Source organism: Mangifera indica, chromosome 5 (genome assembly GCF_011075055.1).
Source record: "Mangifera indica cultivar Alphonso chromosome 5, CATAS_Mindica_2.1, whole genome shotgun sequence".
Classification (NCBI taxonomy): domain Eukaryota; kingdom Viridiplantae; phylum Streptophyta; class Magnoliopsida; order Sapindales; family Anacardiaceae; genus Mangifera; species Mangifera indica.
In genome coordinates this window covers 13,267,232-13,287,608 of record NC_058141.1, presented here as the reverse complement: position 1 = coordinate 13,287,608, position 20,377 = coordinate 13,267,232, and the positions used below count along the sequence as shown (strand labels likewise).

At 34.9% G+C, this 20,377-nt stretch overlaps 3 protein-coding genes across 4 annotated transcripts; 1 reads left to right on the top strand and 2 right to left on the bottom strand.

Annotated features, from left to right (window-relative positions):
- Positions 1-451: 451 nt before the first annotated feature.
- LOC123216784 (clustered mitochondria protein-like) lies at positions 452-13,424 on the bottom strand. 2 transcript variants are annotated; one of them, XM_044637350.1, is made up of 29 exons: positions 13,271-13,424; positions 12,617-12,856; positions 11,622-11,683; positions 11,158-11,347; positions 10,934-11,074; positions 10,683-10,839; positions 10,365-10,558; positions 10,165-10,266; positions 9,394-9,529; positions 9,120-9,248; positions 8,287-8,665; positions 8,024-8,128; positions 7,639-7,757; positions 7,165-7,273; positions 6,978-7,067; positions 6,394-6,525; positions 6,121-6,291; positions 5,875-5,961; positions 5,315-5,449; positions 4,877-5,032; positions 4,534-4,602; positions 3,697-3,855; positions 3,218-3,274; positions 3,093-3,133; positions 2,786-2,905; positions 2,118-2,427; positions 1,924-2,031; positions 1,371-1,442; positions 452-1,270 (listed from the first exon to the last, which is right to left on the bottom strand). In XM_044637350.1, exons 2-29 carry the CDS (start codon positions 12,843-12,845, stop codon positions 803-805), a joined length of 4,227 nt encoding a protein of 1,408 aa, XP_044493285.1. In that variant the 5' UTR covers positions 12,846-12,856; positions 13,271-13,424; the 3' UTR covers positions 452-802. The 2 variants fall into 2 exon arrangements, with proteins under 2 accessions (XP_044493285.1, XP_044493286.1); XM_044637351.1 differs by having other exon boundaries at positions 4,877-5,023.
- A 1,075-nt stretch (positions 13,425-14,499) lies between these two features.
- On the top strand, positions 14,500-15,209 carry LOC123217715 (protein LIM1). Its single transcript, XM_044638820.1, has 2 exons — positions 14,500-14,854; positions 14,949-15,209. The coding sequence occupies exons 1-2, from the start codon at positions 14,545-14,547 to the stop codon at positions 14,963-14,965; spliced, it is 327 nt and encodes a 108-aa protein (XP_044494755.1). The 5' UTR covers positions 14,500-14,544; the 3' UTR covers positions 14,966-15,209.
- A 1,577-nt stretch (positions 15,210-16,786) lies between these two features.
- LOC123216086 (transcription factor bHLH130-like) lies at positions 16,787-20,021 on the bottom strand. The gene is made up of 8 exons (XM_044636446.1): positions 19,662-20,021; positions 19,444-19,514; positions 18,760-19,351; positions 17,809-18,128; positions 17,555-17,725; positions 17,409-17,474; positions 17,238-17,306; positions 16,787-17,143 (listed from the first exon to the last, which is right to left on the bottom strand). Exons 3-8 carry the CDS (start codon positions 19,334-19,336, stop codon positions 17,087-17,089), a joined length of 1,260 nt encoding a protein of 419 aa, XP_044492381.1. The 5' UTR covers positions 19,337-19,351; positions 19,444-19,514; positions 19,662-20,021; the 3' UTR covers positions 16,787-17,086.
- Positions 20,022-20,377: the final 356 nt, after the last annotated feature.

The following is a 20,377-nucleotide window of genomic DNA, read 5'->3' as shown; positions in this document are numbered from 1 at the left end:
TGGAGAAAAAAAAAAACCACCTATAGTACTCTTAATTTGACCCAATTGCCACCTCAAAACCACACTCCAAATCTTTCAACGAACTCATGTTTCCTTATCATCAATTTGCTCCATAATCTATGATTGTTGATAAAATATATATATATATCAAGTTTTAATGGGCGCTTATTACAGTAGGACGCGGGCCTTTCTTCGGAAAACTTTGAACAAATTTAAGCGTTCCAACTTTTCTGTAGATAAAGACTTCCTCCTCATTATAATTATCTGGGTTCTTTATTATATTGAGAATTGTAAAGGTGATGCGATAATAGAGCACATAATAATATAGTTTGAGGAAAACAAATGTTTACATTAATTTGAGAAAGAAATGTCAAACTCAGTTGCACTAGCATTTCCTGACATGTCAATTAGCTGATTGGAAAATAATTCAAATGATAACAGGAATTGCCAATTGTTGCGTAAAATCAAAGATTTATGAGATTAAATTAATAAGGATAAACATATCATATCAAACTATTCTCGAATCGCATGCTCAGAGCGCATGGCATTTCAAGAATCTATCAGGAAGAAGCCGATTATTGGAAAAAAAAAAAAATTAAGATACAGATTTACTACCACATTTCAATATTCCCTTCTACCTTGTGAGATGGAGTGCTTGCTCCTCTCTCTCTCTCTCTCTCTAACTGTTCTCAGAAAAAAAAAACTACGTGCACCAAAAATTACTCCCAAACTTCGTTAAAATTTCCGTTTACTTATAGCCAAATAATTGAATCTCTACCTTCCAAAACTTCAGGATGTTACTTTAGCTTTTGTTTTCTGCTTTTGTTTTCTTTTTCTTGGAATCTAAGGATGTTAAACCCTTGCCCAATCCGGCAGGTGGTTGACCTTGCTCTGATGACGATGATGATGATATACCCACTTTGGCATCTGCTGCCGCTGGGGCACTTGAAGGTTCACTGTTGGCTTCCTTCTTGACATCAGCGGCCCTGCTACCATTGGCATCAGGGGTAATTCCTGAGTTTATAATGTTAAGAAGCTGAGTAAGTGGTGGTAAAGCTTGGGCTGGAAGACCCTGTGGGCGAATCGACAGACCCTTTGCTGCAGCCTTTTTTCTAATTTCAGCTGCTGCTCGAGCTGCCCTTTCATCAAATCCCCTTCCTCGAGGAATGGTCTCACCAAGCACCGCTGCATTAAGTGAATTGTTGACAGAAGGGCTAGAACCTCCAGCTGCAGCAACAGCTTGGAAAGCCTGTATCAGATCAGGATTGGCCTGCCAATGCAAAGTTTTCAAATCAACGTTGCCACAACTAAATGCAACATATCTAAGATAAAAGAAGATGTCAGGGTGGGATCAAGTAGGTTAATAATACCTTCAAGATATCAATAGCCTTTTGCGTTGATGCTGCATTCAAAGCCTGTCCTTTCTGTTTTTGTACATTCATCTGTGAAAAGAATTTTAAGAATTCAAAAACAAGAAGAATAACATTACTCGAGAACTTGGAAGCATTACCTGTTCCTTATGCTAGAAAACCATGTTTCCAAAAACAATAATGCAAAACAGTATTTGTATTGGTTTGAAGCAGGGATCTGTTTAAAAAGACAGAATCGTAAACCCTTTTCCAGGTAATAAAGAAAGGGTTTTCATACCTCATGACATTATGAAATTCAAGAAATTATAAAAGTGCAAAGCAAATTATTATGCAATCATTCATTAATTTTAGGAACACTTTTGCAAACAAAACATGGATATACTAGCAAAAAAGTCAGCCATGCATGCTTTCCAATTGACTAAAAGTTTTTTGTTTATAAAAAAGCAAAACTAATTTGAAAACGGAAACCAAATAATGAAAAAAAACAATATTCATATATGGACAGAGCCAGGAGTTCATCTTTCTCATTCCAGTTGCTATGCGATGCTATCACCTGAAGTTCCCGCATCTTAAATGTCTTCATCCAGTTTTGCGAGTCTTTTGTCCTTGAATCCTCCTCACCAAGTTGTTTGACAAGTATATCATAGGTTTTCTTTTCATGCTGTGAATACCAAAAACTCAAACTCAGTTGGCTACATTTGATAGCAGTCCACTATAAACCAGGCAAATAAGTCCTATAAGTCAAACCTGGTGAGACAGTTTGAAGGCACCCATGCAGTTGAACGCGATTGCTAGAGCATGATAGCAGACAGCAGTCTGTATATGTTCCTCACCTAGAAGCCTCTCATTCTTTTTCAAGGCCTCTTGCAAATAGCGGAGAGCTGTGTCCATCTTCCCAATGTCCTGGTACATCATTGCAACATTGATGAAAGTGGCAGCCACATCAGGATGATCTGGGCCAGATGAAAGACTCAGTAAGAGCAATGCCCGGGACATGTGTCGTAGTGCAAGCTCTGTTTGGTTAAGTCCATGATAGAAAAGAGCCATATTGCCATAGCTGCGGTACATATTGCAGATCAAATGAGTTGACAATTTGCTCAGAAATGATGGAATGAGAGGAAATCTATGCTGATGGTTGGAATGAAGTTCAAAATAATTCTACCACAACTGACATGAAAATGCCGCACGTCTTACAAAAGTTTAAATGACACATGTAAAATTCTCTCTGATGTTTGAATCCATTTATGTGCTTACAACTTCACTTAGTTTACAATAATTTAACATAGGCATAAAAACTTGAAGATTTTAAAATAACTCTGTTCTAAAGTTGATATTCAAGAAGATAGCAAACAAAACTCGCTAAACAAAATGAAGATAATAAACATAATGAACATAGCAAACAAAATGACCAGTACCTGTGAGCAGTATCAGGATGGTCAAGACCCAAGCAACGTTCATTTATAATTAGTTCCTTGTGCTGTTGCATAATGGCTCCAGCCATGTCTCCTGCGTGGTATAAAACCATGGCAAGGTACCTGAAAATTTGAGAGAGAGTTTCAGCACACAGCCACAGATACATTAAGGAGCACAATATATTAATATGAGGGCAACAGTGCTAACAAGAAGAAAAAAGGAAAACAATCATGATTATGATGCCACTAATATAAAGCCAGCATGTGCAGAAGTAAAATAACTGCATAATGATTGAAGTGAGGTAACTACCGACAGCAGTTGGCAACCTCCCGATGCATTGGACCAGTCACCTGAAAATCCATTAAAGACAGAAATGACAATATGTACAGATATTAATCTTTGAAAAAGCAAATACTAAAATGAGATGATCATACCTGCTGAAGTATTGAAAATGCTTCAGAAAACAATGTGAAGGCTTCACTAAGAAGACCCTGAAACATAAAGTGGCAGAAGTTAACCACAATTATCTCCAAAAAGACTATCAGATCATGTTTGTCTGGCAGCACTTGGATCAGAGTTTTAAACATCACCATGAGGCAGCAAATGTTAAAATGGAACAGATTTCATGTGACTGAAACCATTGTGTTCAATAACATATTTCTCAATACACAAGAATATCATTAATTTCACGCTCTTGATATGATTTCAAATTTCAATTGTATGCTTATTAATTTACCCAAACATATATTATGCCCTCTACAAGAAATACATGGCACTGTTCAGGAGTTCTATCAGTTACTTTAAAATACTTCTGCAATCAAATATTCTTCAATTGATAGATTTGGCAAACTGAAAACTACAAATTATGATTAATTGCCAAAGGGTCATGAGTAACATAACAGAGCAGAATTACCTCAGACAATTGAGCTTTCCCCATTTCAACAAGGTTCTTAGCTTCAGAGCATACAGGAACTGAATGCTTCACTACTGGTTGAAGATTAAGGATGTCTGAAGTTTGGAAAGGTGTTGCAGCATTGAAATCATATTTGCGAGCCGCAATGCTTATGCCCACCTATGAACCACACAAAGGATAGAAGCTCAAACTCAAGTTCTGAAGCACACTCAAGAAAAAACAAATTAAATCATAAATTTAAGCACATGAAACATACATTAGTAGACAGAAGGAAGATAACAAAGGTATAAAATTGGAACTCATGCTTTATTCCAACTATGGGAAATACTGATGAGTTAATAGAGATGCAACACAACTACACCCATTATATACAAAGAAACCAATTACACATGGCAAATGTAAATTTATATTAACCCAATCCAGAAGCATTGATCAGGAAATCATTTCAAGGTTTAAAATATTTTGGTAAAAAGAGTTGGCAGCAGGCAGCTGAACCAAAATTTCAGCATGTTTGACCATGCAGATATTTGTAATGTTCAGCATAGCATCACCAGTAATGATAGCATGACAACATTAATCAAGATTGAAGAAGCATCTTTTACTATTGTCGAATTTCTAAAGGTTTCTTTCTACAATTAAGGGAAAAAAAAGAAAGAACACATAACTATGACTCTCCTGGATATCATGCATAACCAAATGGGTCTCGAAACCATTCCATTGACCAAGAGCAAATACTGACATGTGAACAGCAATTATATAATATTCTGAAAGGACAGAAAAGCCTGACTGTAAAAACAAAGTTTGGATGCAGAATATTATACTAAGTTATCACAATACCTTTTGGCAAAGATTACGCAAAACTGAAACTTTCTTTACTCGCAATCTTGCATCCTCGGGCAACTCAAACTACACAGAACAGAAATTCGTTTTGTTTAAAACATGGTAGAGATTCCCATAGATCAAGATTAGAAGGAAAATTCCAGTCTAATAAAGATCCATTCTTGCATCCCTAATTCAAACCTGGTATTTTGGAAGGAGCATTCATTCTTAATTTTAGAAATTTAAGATAAGCAATGTGGAAACAAATAAATTCTTTAACAAAAGAATTTAATCAGCTTCCAACTTCTGAAGGATGTCTTATAATCCTATTAGTATCCCTTGGAGAAAAAAAATTTTTTACCTGATATTTCAACTTTGCAAATTCTTCGAGGTCAGACCAAATGGTTTCTGAGCTAATACTCACATAAGAAGAATGAGGCTTTCTTGCAGACGCTTTGGATTTCCATCTTGCTTGACCCTTGGAGGACTTGCCCAAAGATGCATGGTCCTGTAAATACTTAAATAAATTAAGTCTCAAGGTTAACCTAGAAAATGAAATTGAAGCAATAGATATAAAACTATTTCACAAAGATAAAATAAATATAAGAATTTGAGAATTCTGAACATCTTTCCACAAATTTGTTGGTTCAACAAAACAATTCTTTTACCATGAAAAAGCTTCAGTAAACTAAAAAGTCACTATAAAGAGAATGAGCCACAGGGCCTCAAATGCATATAAGAGCTTAGCACGAAAAGGTATATGGAGAAAACTAGAAAAGGAAGAATACAAATCACATACTTTCTTTTGGGTTCTGGACTGCATACTATTAGCAGCAACTTTGCCCCCAACATTTTGACAACTTCCAAAGAAACAGTTCAAAAAATGCGCAATTGCTGGGCCAAGATCATGATCCTCTATATCTCTTAAAAGATCCTGCATAATCAGATACAGATAGTAAAAAGGATAAGCAAACAAATTAAATCGAAGAGGGGGGCTGCACAAAACTGTTCAATATTAATTAATCCTACATGCTAACATAACTAAATAACAGTTCCAAGTTCAAATAGTCAACAAAATCAAAACTGTTTCATTAGCTGTTTTACTTGGGACTTTCAAGAGGCTGAAGCCAAAGCCTCCAACAACTGCATAGCTTGGGAATAATGATATAAACAACAAATGGCCCACACTTGATTCAAAAGATATCTACACTAGTAATCTCAATATATAGATCAACACCACAACTCAACCTCCAATTGTTTTCACAAAAACTTCATTACAAATTATAAAAATAATAAAAACAGATACTAAAGCCCTTCCAAGGACCAAGAGATGTTGAAGTTGATAAGAAATGAAATCACCTTGATGATATGCTTTGCAGACCTGACAACGATTTCATTAGAACAGAGATCCCATAGATGAGGTAAATGCTTGGTCCCATGAGCTACCTGGTATAATTATTGGAGTTACAACACATGCAAAAAAATTCAAATGGCAAAAGGAAAGGGCTTACATGTGTACATCAACTAAATTCCTTGTTATAGGCTAAAATAAATAGCTCAAAGGCTTAGGGTTTCAAAGCATCAAATAAAACATACAACACTTACTTTTCCAATGTATCGAATATTAATTCCATGAGCATGGAGTGCTTCAGTGAATGTCTGACCATCCATTGGTGAAGCTTCAAGCGTACAAAGATCTTGTATAAATTTTGGAAGCACTACATTAGCAAGGTAAGAACTAACTCTCCTCACATTTTCTTCATCTGCCGCTATCTCCTGTGAAAAAAAATAAATAATAAAGGAAACAAGCAACATAATAAGAACTTCAGCATATGAAACCATCGAATAGAAAAGAATATTTTACATTTATAAACACACCTCTTGACTCCCAGCCAACTTAAATTCAGTTAAAACATTGGGGTTAAATTCTATCTTCTCGGACTCAGAACTTTCTATAGGTGTAGAAGCACATTCTTGGGCAGCCTCAATCTTCTCCACTTTTGTTGTATCCTGTGGAACAACAAGATGAGCCACACTAATCAATTTATCTGGATGCACTAAACAAATTATATCGTGAATAGAAAAGAAAAAAAATGAAGATGATTACTTTCTATTAGTGTGTGTTTCTTGCTAAAAGAATAAATACCTATAATTGCAGAGAACAAACAAATGTACACAATATCTAGAATACAACATATGGACATAATATTTGCAATATAATTTTCCACATTTTTCTTTTGCTACTTAAATGACAACTGCCACTAGAATAGAGATAAGAGTTTCCTGTCTTGCTCATTGAAAGGAAAAGATGAAGTGAAACATGTGACAGTAATGCACAATAATATGCACTTAGTAACACCAATGACAGTTACACAGCATATGAAATAATGTGAAGAGTTGATTAACTAAAGAATATTCTACAAAACAAGAGCTAAGTAAGTTTAAAATGGGAAAAGCCTTACTGGCTCTTCAGCACCAGCCACTTTTATAGAATCAGAGGCACCATCAGTGTTGCCCTCAGGTTTAGACACAGATTTTCCAGCTGCTTCAGCCTTCTCCATAAACCAAAACACCACAAAAAAGGAAAATAAGATACAAGACCCACTATATAATGACCAAATATAATTTTCATATTTTCAAATTACATACCTGGAAAAAGGCAGTAATTAGTTCTGGCCTCAAAATACAAAATCGGGACCCAGGTCCAGAGTAGTTTGCATCACGAGGAGTTGCTCTCATCAAGTCCAAAAGATAATGTCTGAATTGAGAAAGAAAAAACACAGATATCTAACTGCTTCAGAATAAAATAAGACAGTCAATTCTATTCATATATCATTAGGCATGTAAGCTGTAACATCCCAAATACAATCATTAAAGTTCTATACAAGCACAGTATTGATTTAAAAGATAAAATGTCAATCTTTCGATAACAAAACCAGGTTATGAAACAATTTTTTAAATCCAAATAACGACTTTCATAACCAGTAGTAATTTAAGCAAAAGTTGAAAATCCCATTATAAAAATAGATAACTGACACTACAAAGGGAAAAATCCAGCAAACTTGTGAAGCAACATCAAAATTCTCTTTGATTAGAGACAAACCAACTCAGGAAATTAATCACCTGTCATCACTCCCAACAATGCCCTTGCATTCTACGGGAGCAGCTAATTTGAAAACATTTCCAGATCCATCAAGGACTGTGTGTTCCTTCAGATGAAGTCGTTTAGCAGCTTCAAGAACCTGAAGCACACAATCATCAGCACTCATAACAACGAATTAGATAATATAGAGAATCTCATAACCCAACAAACTATGTAAAACTGAAATTTCATGTCAAAGTTGCAAAATTCATACAGATTTTGACATAAATAATACTTCTCAAAACTTTAAATACCAAATATAAAGGTTGAGACCTGATGGAACACAAATTTGGCATGAAGATTAAAAAATGTGAAGTGAGAAACTTTACAGCAATTAAGTCAAAGAAATTGCATATTCTGCCTAACCTTGGAATGGAAATCTTCATTCCAGCATATTTTCTTGCCATAATCAACAGAACCATACAAAAGGGAATCCGATTTGTCACCTTGAAGAATTCCAGGTAAAACACTCTACAAAAGAATAGTAAAAGAAACATATAAGATGGGGCATTACATTTAAGAAAAATTTAAAAAGGCATATGGTCCAAAATTAACTGTTCAATAAGTTAACTATTAAACAGAACATCACCTCCCAATAAAAGGAAGGTAAGCTCATGGTTTATACACACCTGAGCAACAACTCTATGACCCCTGTAATCAATTATAGCCATAGCAAGGTTATAAAGTCCAGGGACATCAGCTTCCTGGTATGCCTTGGTGCCTTTCAAATCATTATTTGCAGAAGCATATGTAGCCTGCTCACTCTCAGCCAACTGGGTTTCAGCAGGCACTTGAGTCAATTCTACAACATCATTGGGTTTCCCCATACTCTCACCTTTGGAAATTCCACCATCCCCTTGTACAACATCATTGGAAACCTTTTCAGATGAATCGGTTGAAGAGCCAATGCCCTCAATGTTTAAATTGGTAACAGATTGATGTTTCCTTGACAGATGTTCGAGGTCCGCATCCACCGCAAAACTGAAGAATATATTATTGTGAACATACCTAAAATCCAAAGGTAATATGACAGTATTAGTTCCACAATAGATAAATAATCTGATGTATTTACAAAATACATAAAAAAATAGTATACAACAAAGAGAACATCAAACAGTGTAAAATAGAAATAATAAATTGCAAAAAGTATAATGTTTACATATGTGGAAGTGGTATGATGTATTCTAGAAAAGTTACAACAGAAGCCCAGAATGGCAATAGGTGTAACCAGTCATCACCTTTATAAACATTTAATTAAGGCCTGAAGCATTCATCCAATCAAGCACATACATTCACACACATATATGCATGAGTGTTGCAATAAAACCTATACATACTGAAGATCAAAAAGCAGTCAATACAATAGAATTGCATTTTTTTTCCTGATAAACAAAGCATTGTAAATAAACCAAAAGCAAAAAGAACCTATTAATTGATTAAAGAATTATTCAAGTACACTAACATGTGAAAGCACTCTGGATCGGTTGGATTTATAGGGGGTATACATCTGCTTATGACTCCAACGGCACCACTGACTGCTGCATCGACAAAATCAGAAGCCACTTTGTACAGAGCCCTGTCCCGCAAAATCCTGCAACAAAATTATCTTCAGGAGGGAAGGAGATCCTCTAAAAGAAACAATCAAATCTTTTTATCAAAGAAGCCATCTTCAAATTAAAGCTACTAAAGGAATTTAATATTTTGGGAAAAAACACTTGATAAAGAATCAAATATACCTTTCCTGGAGATTTGTATGTGGAAATTCCCGACAAGATTGCAATTCTTCATTCCAATCCCTTTGCATGCCAATTAGCTCACTACCATATGAAAGAGTCAGTGCATCCTCTGCCCTAGCAGCATCACGCTTGTGATCTGACAACATAACAATGCATATCACAAACCTCATAGATGCATGAAATTGCCAAGCTCTGCATGCAAATCAGCACTTCTGTATTGTTGTATCAGCACTAAACTATGATAAGTCTCAAAAACAACTGGTTTTCTGTATTGAATAATGCCCATTACATCAACAAACAAGACTCAATGCACCAATGTTAAAAAAAAAAAAAAATCACCACAACTAAAAAACAAATAAATGAAGACAACAATTAAGAAGTGTTAAGCATCAGTTAAAATCATTATTGTCATTGATTCAAAACCTTTAATAAAACTGACCAATTTTTTCAAATAAACTAAACATGACTGCACATCTCAACACATTAACCATAATACATGTCCTCAAAGCAGACACCATATAAAATCACATAATATACTGATATTACAAGAGTGAAAAATAAACTCCAAACTCATTATAGCAATAAATGATAAATATGCTCATTCAAAATTTTATACTGGTCACTGGAGGAAGTGAATTATACAGCTGCACTGACTATTACAAATAAGCAATATATAAAGCATCATTGCCAAGTAAAATGGAAACCTCAGCAAATGACCAAAATAATCCTCCGTGTACTCTCTACAACTAATCTTAAAAACATTTAACTTACCAGGAACTGGATATAACCCCAGCCATGAATTTGGAGGCAACAGAGACTGAACATTTTCAAATGGATGTGCAGAGGCTTTCCTCTCCAGGATTTCACGGAATGCTTCAAATAAGAACACACAAGGAAATAAAAATTAGCAACAAATATAATAACACTTGACACCTCAAAGATGTATCAAATTACAGAACAAGTTTAGTTACCCTTTTTGAACTTGGGGCTAATCTTTTGCAAGAGCCCAATTAGGGTAGTTGATTCAGAAGTAGCTTTACTAGGCCTAGGATCAAGGACATTTCCTGTACTTGAATTAACATAAAACATCTTTGTGGTTCCAGTTATGCAATATTTGTTTCCCTCCACCGTTACTACATCCAAATAAATCAAATCCCCAACAAGCCTGAAGACATGAAAGCACCACAAATTATGTTTCCAATACCCATTATACAATTCATATAAGAAATGAAGTGTAGAAAGTAAGTAAATAAATCATTTTCACATGTGCCTCAAAGTTTCATATCTACCTTCTATAGCTTGGGGGAGGATTAAAGGTGGAAAATACAATGCTCTCCACACATTTGATCTCTCGTGTAGAAGATGACAACAATTTACCAAGTGAGCCAGAAACATCCTCCATAAAACCCAGACCATCAAGCTCTGGGACATCCGTTTTAACAGTATCTGTATTATAAAAAAATTCAACCATTTTAAAGATAGAGTTCACATACAATGAAAATCAAAAGATGGGTGGTAATCTATGCTTAATATCCCAAACCTCCAGAATTTGAAGCTTTGCTCTGTGATAGATCATACTGTAATGCAAGAGATGTGGACAGTGAAGCATGAAGTGTTGAGAGGGAAAGCAAATCCCTAGTGCGGTGAACATGAGCCCTGATAGATCTATCATCATATAATGCTGCCAAAGTAACTAACATATTAGAGTCCACAAGTAGATGTTACAAACAAAAATAATAATAATATAAAGAAATTTCAGTATACCAGCAACCATCTCCAAGGTGCAATCACCAGTAGTGATATCAGCAACTTCAGATATTTCATTGTAATCTTCCAAATGATGAGTTGAGCCATCTTTTGTTTGCAGCAATAAGTCATAACATGTGAAGAAACATGTCTCTGGGGCATCAAGAAGAAATTGTCTTACATCCATGACAGAATCTCCTGGGTTCAACTGCAAATATGTATTGATTCAACAAATGAGCAGCTTTAAGCAAGATGCAACAAATGGATTCAAGAATATGGTGATTGGTGGATAACTAATAATCAAACAAGTCATATGCCAAAAATGAAGAGTCAAAACAACCTCCAAAATGGTAAATGGAAAAAATAAGGCCATCAAACATAATTAAGCCGCAGATGCTTAAGTTGCATTGTTCTTCATTTAATAATAATCTCCAAACCACATTATCACTAACAGGTACTGGTTCCTAAATAAGTAAGCTTACTTGTAGTTCTAGCTTCTCGCCACTTTGTGTTTTGACAGAGACAGGATAAAGATTAATATCACCTGCAATCGCGTATAAGAAATCACATATATAATGTCCAATAGAAAAAAATAAAACAAAAAAGAGATCTCATAAACCAGAAAACAGGGTTAAGGTGGACAGATATAAATGATCACAAGGCAAAGTAAGCTGATTAGAACTTCTGGAACAAATTCATGCTTATCATCTAAGAAATAATATCCACGAGCTAAGCATTATAAATAAAAGGTCATCTATCTGTGCACACCGTCAAATAAAGTAAAGAGTTAGATGCTAGCAGCAAAAGCCATAATGCTGTAATGAAACCAAAAACAAAAAGCATTCAAAATCTCAGATTGGAAAAAGAAGTCTGAAATGACAATTATTTGAGTTATAAGCATTAGTAACTAAATGAATTAACTTCAAACTTTAGTCGAATGGGAAGAACAATACCCCCCCAAAAAAATTTTAACATAAATATATTTCAGGTTGATTACCCAAAGTCAAACTTGAAGAGACCAACGTTAGAAATCTAAAAAATAAAACTAAGACACAACACAATATGATCAATACATAATAAGAAAGGATATTTTATATACTAGAGTAGTCAAATTGTTGACTTATGCATAAATGATGTAAACGTACATAGACACATGTCTTTCCTTTCTATTATCACAATAATGAGACAGCTATTTCAATGACCTAATTGTATCCCTCTATTGTTTCTTTCAACTTTAAAAGATATGCAGCATCAGAAGATAAAAAAGAATTGAAGTGTTTGCAGCTAGCGGAAAGCAAATTAAAAATTAAACTAGAACTTCCTTATGATGTATTAATAAGTTTTTTTTTTTTTTTAATAATAATATAATCCCAAACTCATTGAAGGTCTGCAAGTTAGCTATTTCTCAAAATGCTAACCTACATTTTTCTTTTAAGTAAACATGCAATTAATAAAACTCTTAAGCAACTAACTTCACCTTGCTTTGGTTCGTTAACTGAATTTTCTGTTTCAACCTCCTTGACCTCCAGCTGAGCATCAGTAGTTTCACTCACAGGTTGAACTCCATTAGCCTCAATGTTTGCAGAATCCAAAGTAGTCTTGTTACCTTTGGCAGGAGCATCTGATGAAACAACCTGTTGTGAAGAACTGGTAGTAGCACCATGTGTGCCTTTCCGATTCCTCCCTTTGTTAGATTTGCCCGCCATCTTTTACTCTCCTAATCATGAACTTCAAATTATCAAATAGAAATTTACAAAAAAAAAAAAAAAAGTATGACAATAAAGAAGTCCAAACATCTCACAGAGAAGTTAACCATAAAATAAAATTTTGAATGCAAGAATTTCCCAGCTTCAAATCAATATACATCATAACGACAAGCAAACAAAAAAACATGGTAGCTTCCTTCTCTTCGTAAAATAAATAAAAATATATAATCAAATTAAAGTTGACACATTCAAGACAAATAGTAAGCATAACAAATTCACGTAACTGAAATTTACAGTCAAAGAGAACTCTAAATAGAAACAAAGCAAAACATAAATATATCTTAAAACTAATATAAACCAGAGAAGCCGCTTAGCTGATTGAAATTTTCAATATGGAAAAGGAGATGAAGCTAGTAATATATTACCAATCGGTATCTCGGAACTAATTAAGGAATGAGAGAATTATAAAGAGCCGATAAATGAAAATATAAAACAAGCCGGTGAGGGTTTTAGGAGGGTAAAAGGGAGGAGAAAAGAGAGGGACAAGCAGAGTTGAGGCGGCGATTTTCCTTAATATCGTAATGAGGGGTGTCAAACTACTCATTATTTGGGCTTGATTTTGGGTTTGATGTTGGGCTTTAAATTGGGTTAGAATTTAAATTTTAAAATTTTACAGTAAAATATATTAAATTTACTTGAATTTTATCCTCAAAACTTTTGATGATTTTCTAGTTTGCGAGTTAATTACTAATATTTCTTCTCCTGAATTCTCCAATAATTCAACTCAAAAGGGAAGAAATTATTTTGTTCATAGAATGCACAACCAACTTTGCCCAATTGCTTTCAGATGCCGGGGTTTACCTTGTTACTTTCATATGGTGTTATTTGAGACTCCATTGCTGGGCTATAATGCTACAGATTAAATAAGTGCTTATGCATGTGCTTACCATTTCTGAATTATTTCATAACTAGCAGTGCTAAAAGTTTTTCCCTTTTTCTGCAACATGGAATTTCACTGCTTCTGTTTTGATTGTGCACGGCTCATCAAGTTCTTAGAGTGATTCGCAAACAACTGGTTATGCTTTTAAACTCAACTTTAATTATTCATAAGACTGAATTCAAACTGAACTTGTTAAAAAAAAGATACTGACATAGGCAATAAAAGGACACTGATATTTCATTTGTTTTCTAGTATTACTACATATTCTTACAAATTAATTAACAATTCTATAAGTGTGCAGAATTATGTTAGTCTTTGATAGAAATCAAACACATCAAGTTCTTATAGAAGCTTAGATGGAATTATTTGTCTTTCTCCTTGTTTATGAGCCATTAGGAAAATTTTGTGTTCATGCCTTTAAAGTAGTTAACCAAAGAAAACTTGATTCTTCTTCCATTTTGCTTCTTTTTATAATTTCTTTTGTGAATACAAGAGTCTTTCAGTTCTAGTAAATTGGTATGCAGAAACCAATTTACAGAAATAACATCATGAACTGCACGGTGTCATGAAATTTGAGTTAGCTAACTGTGCAACCGACCTGTCAACTTAAACTTGTGGGTAGCATGACCAATATGGATTTAGTTTAAGAGGTAGGAAAGAGGTGCAATGTGGCATGAGTCGCTCTTTTCCTATATATGTGATCTCTCTTAGACCTGGAGACTTCACTACCGAAGAAATATCAAAGAAATTGAATCAAACATGAAGGGTTTTAACTCTAAGGCTCTGCCCCTAATGTTGGTGTTTGTTCTGGTGACGACAAGTCTGGTGCAGCAAGGGAAGAGCCATCCTTGTGGGAGCACATTCTTCGCTGCACTTGTCCAGTTGGTTCCTTGCAGGGCGGCAGTAGCTCCTTTCAGCCCCATTCCTCCAAGTGACGCGTGCTGCAATGCCGTCAAGACTCTTGGCCAGCCTTGCTTGTGTACACTTGTCAGTGGTCCTCCCATCGCTGGTGTCGACCGGAACATGGCAATGCAGCTTCCCGACAAGTGCACTGCAAACTTTGAACCATGTACTCTCTCTCTCTCTCTCTCACAAGCACACACACAAACAAACACATAGATTAATGCAAACGAAATAATGACTAATTCAAATATGTAATGCAGGTGATATTATGAAGTAGAAGGAGAAGAATATTTCAGTGTGGTAGGGGAAGTTTGAAGAATAAGTGTGTCCAGAGCTCCCAGAAGCTTTTGTTCTATTGACTATGGATGTTAGGGATATGACAGCGTGATGAACTTTGAGTTAATTATGTACTGAATTATGTGGGTTTGCGTATTTTGATTTTCATTGTTATTGTTAATTATATATATACTGTTACTAATGCCACGAAGAGTGCTTATTAAATATGAAAGCATCTAAAGAAATCCATGAAAGAATCCTAATTCATGATATTGGCCACCATTAACGTTAAAATGCAAGATTACTTCATGATCCTTTTATTCTCTGCATCATCTACCTCCACCTTAATCTTCAAAAAGCTCACCAATTCTTGAACATAGCACTATGCTTCGGTTAGAAGACGTTGCTCTTTTGTAATGCTATAATGTATAACTCGTTGGGGAATTCAAATACATACATACGTACAAAGCATCTCTCAGGGCAAAACTCGTTTGGTTTCTCCCACAAATCAGGATCCCTTGTTATGACATGTACATTGATAGTTGATGTCATTTTCCTGCTATATCAAAGCCTTCGATGTTACAGCTTGCAGATACCGAAAATGTGGAATATCTAATTCTTCAACTACTCTACTTCTTCCTTAATGCAAAATTGCAGGCGGTGCCAACCCCGTGGCCGCCCATTGTCATGTCTATGTATAGATATTATTTAACATGAATCTGTATCATTGAAAATATTGACTCTAGAGTCTAGAGCGCCAACTCCAACCGTATTAATTCTTGAACATTATAATACAATTTAACAAACAATTAGGTGAGTCGAATGTTGAAGAACTTGCCAAAACACATTGCTTGTGAACATATTCAATTGGCTTTGAATCAAATTGCCTCTCCATGTATCAAATGAGAGTTGTTTGTTTTATTGATTATAATCATCGTATAATCTGAATCTCAGTATCCTTAACTCGTCTTACACTATCCATTATCTACAAAACATCGAAAGAAAAAGAAACCACAAATATCAACAAACAGCAGCACAACACAATAAAAATTTGGCCTAATTGGGAGTTTAGACATCAACCGACAAACATTTTCACTGAATAAGGCTTTGCTCAAAAAGTGGTCCAAAACAGCAATTAATATCAGTGTGGAAAAATTTTTTATGCAAGCAACATATCTGACAGTGACTTTGAAGAGTTTATTGCAGAAAACCTGTTTTCTATATGAAACAAATACTTTCCTCCAACAGAAAGGAACAAATAAGGTACATTTGCATGGAAGAACATAGGCAACATAGTTGTTGGCCCAATTGAACCACAAAAATAAAATAAAATAAAATAAACCTTAGATTTTGAAATGTTATGGGGTAAACACATACCCTAGATCTGAAAACTTAAAAGGAACATGATTCACGATTCTTGAAGATGGAGAAAATTGAAACAAATGTAATGGTGGTACATGAATAGTTTATGTTCCAAACTCAAAGACAGAGTTATTAGATTCAATGATATTTGTGGTATTGTTCTCTCCTTTCATTTCAACAAGGAAAAAAAAAAAAAAACTCTAAATGAATAAATATTTCAAGGATTTTGGGACATGGGGGCCCCTTAAATTAAAAAATAAAATAGATCAATTAATATGCCAACAAATAATAAAATTTTCCAAGGCACAGCTCTTAGTCACACCTAGTTATTGTTTATTTAAACACCGTTTATTAAAAACTATTCCACATGCCCTTGAACTTTTCTAAACCAATTATAGGATTCTCCAAAGAGTTCAACAATGCCATGATCTTCCAAATTTGTTGAACCTCTTAAGCAATATGATTTAATTATTTTTCATTTCCACACTAAAAATGGTTAAAGAACATGAACATCAAAGAAAAACAATTTTTTTCTTTTTTCTTTTCTCAACAAAATTACAGATAAGAAGACTCTAGCCTACTGATTAAGAACTGGATATTAATAAATTACAGCAGCATTTCTTCACCAAACTAACCATTTCTGACTGCCCTATTATTTTAAAGTGAAGGGTTAGCTTTCTTTTTTCACCTCCCACCAACTTCCTATTGCTTTCTGTACAGAAACAAATAAACCAGACAGAACACAAGTATTCTGTATGTTTCAATATGGTTTCTGTTTACTTGAACATGTGCAATTGGTTCGAGTATCCGTGAGCGTCTGCACGAAAAAGAAAAGGTTTTGGTGAGGGAGGATAAATTTGGTTAGAGATTCATGTGAAGTTAATTAAAAGGATGGTTTCTTTTTGTGTTACCTTGACTTGTTTCTGAAGATCTTTAATGTACTCAACTGCCAGATCTAACATATCAGCTGTGTTCGTTTGCTGTCAAGAAGAAAACATAAATGAATTTTTAGTTCTGCTGAAAGTTTGTGCAAAAACATGTAACATGTGAGTATCATTTGTCAAATCTAGAGTCTTAATTACCTTGTCCATGTTTGGAAAAAGTTCTTGCAGCTTCTTCATTCTTTCGCTGATTCGGGTTCTTCTTACCTGAAATTCACATTCCCAATTATACATCTAGAAAATCATCACGAGAAATGGACTTTTCGAATAGTATAGATGAGATTTACCCTCTCTGCAATGCTTCGAGGATGAGTGGCACAACCTCTTTTGGCTCGAATCTTGCAGGGAACAGAACCTTGAAAGAGCAAAAGCTTCTCTACAGTGGCCAGTTCAGCAGAAGTTTTAGGCAAGCTCAAATGGTGCGCCAAACGAGCAGGCTGGTTTCCAGGATTTCCATTCTAATCAATCATCATACCATCAGCTAAAGACCTTCATAAACAGAATTATGAATAATAATAACGATTTTGCAAATAAAAGTTACCTGAGTTTCCAAAGAATTTAAACCGAAAAACATGCTCCCATCATGATCTCTAGCTCTCTTCAGGCCTCTGAATGAAGAATCATCCCAAAAATCACTCAAGAAATTTGACATGTATTGCCTAGTGCTACCATTATTACGACCCAAGTTTTTCTCCAGGGTACTGGCCCCCATGTTCTGGCTCCCAATTTCACCAATCTGAGGCATAGGTCTTGAAGATGATCTAGATGGACAGTTTATATGATTATTTAAATGACTACCTGATGAGCTAGTTTCTCCGTTGGTACCTGTAAAGCACCCCACATCCCTCACTACATTAAAGCCTGCAAGTCATTAACAAATCTTCAGCAACCAAGCGAAGCAATGATTAATACATTAATGTTATAGAGAGCAGTCTTGAGAAATAATCAGAATCTAAATATTAGCATAAGCAACTCATTTCATGCAAGTTAAGATTATTGGATTGTTCAACTCAAAACTCAAACGCAAGAACTTTGAGTACTGTCACAGGCTGCAGATCTGCTCCTCCTTTATTTCAATTCTTCCATCCTATGACTCGGCATCTTGACGCTACAATCAGGTTCTTTCACTCACAATAGTATAGGACCATCAATTTCAATTGGATAAGAAGGAAAAGAAAAAGGGTTTTACGAAGTTATATGGTCAACTCTCTTTATATTAAAGAAAGTAATCACAGAACCGTCAGCTTTCCAGCTATGAACAAGCATGTATGAATGCAGAATTGATTAATATCTATAATTACTTGTAAAGTGTGTAGAAAAACAAATTTTCTTTTTCTTGACTTCTAAATTGCAACTTGATTAAACACATGGATGCTTAAACTACACATAATCCATTAAATTCAAACTAAAACTATTCCTGACTTCAAAGGAAACATAACAGAGATTGACATATAACAAAATGCAAATTGCAGCAAAAACAAAGTAAAAATACCATTGTCAATGCCTAGGTTGGAGAAAAGTCCAGGTGGAGAGCTATTTTGCCTAGCAAGATTAGAGCCATTTCCGGCACCCACTTTCGCCTGCGTCGAATTCTCCAAGGCCATAGAGTGATTCGCAACCCCAAATGAAGTATCCATAGTACTACCAACACTCACAGGATTATCATTAGTCAAATGAGCGGGTAAACTTTGGTAAATCATCTGCGAGGACCCATTTGAATAACCATTCTGTTGAGTAATATTCTCAGACTCTTCTTGTTTCATAGCTTTTTCTCCGAATTCTGAATCCCCAGAACCGTCACATGGCAGCATATATTTTCCCAGAAAAGTGTCTATTTCAGGACTTGAAGATTGAAGATATCGATAACCTTCAGAATTATTAACCACCCCACTGTTTACATTTGCAAGACTCTCAAAAAATGAACTTGGAGCTGAACGGTACCGCATAAGACCTGAGTTATGCTGGTGGTGATTTTGTTCTTGATAATGGTGACCAGGATCCATAAATTCTTGGTTTTTTCTCAAGTCGCTCTCTGGATATCTGAAATTTGGAGTATGCATAAGACTCATTTTTCCTTTAGTACCCTGTGAAAAAAATCCAAACCAAACATCATTAACTCCCATTTCCAAGCTTAAATTCTTAAAAATGAAAAATGGTGACTTAATAAATAGAGGACCTGAAGAATTTGCCCTCTCTATAAATCCCGGTTGCAAATTGGTTGATTGTCTTCAGCCTCTACCAAAAAAGCTGGAACAAGTGACAAAAGTTAAATTTCGTCAGAACCCAGATGCCATTGAAAGCCTTAAAAAACTGAAAACAGAAGAAAGAATAGAGAAAATCATTCTTGAAGTGTGGTCCTTTCGCATGAATAAAGAAAAGAAAACGAGACATTACATCGAATAAAACTGGTGGTGATTAAAGTTTTGAAGGAGCAATGAAATTAAAGTGGCTAAACTTTCTGGTCTGAATCTAACACAAAGCACTTTCTTGTGAAACAGAAACACTGAAATGAAGAAATAAAAAAAAAAAAACCAAAGCCAACAAATTTGTCTCTCCGTCGGACACATTTATCAACTAGGTGGTTTCAGAAATGCCCTCAGGTTTGGGAAGAACTCAATAGTTTGCCATCAATGATGTAATGTGATCCATGAAACGACATATAAAGTAAGGTTTGTTCGTTGACTAAACTGCCCTAATTTGGTGATAAATTTACTGAGATTTCGCTCTGGGTTTTGAGAATGTTATGTTACATAGAAGTTGATGTTTTGGTTTTTCTTATTTTGCAAAACGGCGATAATTATTATTTATCTATCTCTTAAAATTATTTATTATATTTGGATGGATTTTGAGATTGCAGGGTGCAAAGGAAAAAGATTAATTGAGGAAAGCAAGGATAGGTGTTCCCATCTCAATTTTTTTAAAGAATTAATTAATTAATTATTAAGAGTTTAAAATATAATAATAAATAAATAAATAAATAAGCAGCCTTGTCCAGCTAAGGCTTAGAGGCATACGGTATGATGCTTTGCTTACGCGTCAAGCGTCTTTCACGAAACATGTAGAGTTATCGTGGGGACAATAAAACGCTGCGTGTTGAGTGGCCGCAGAGT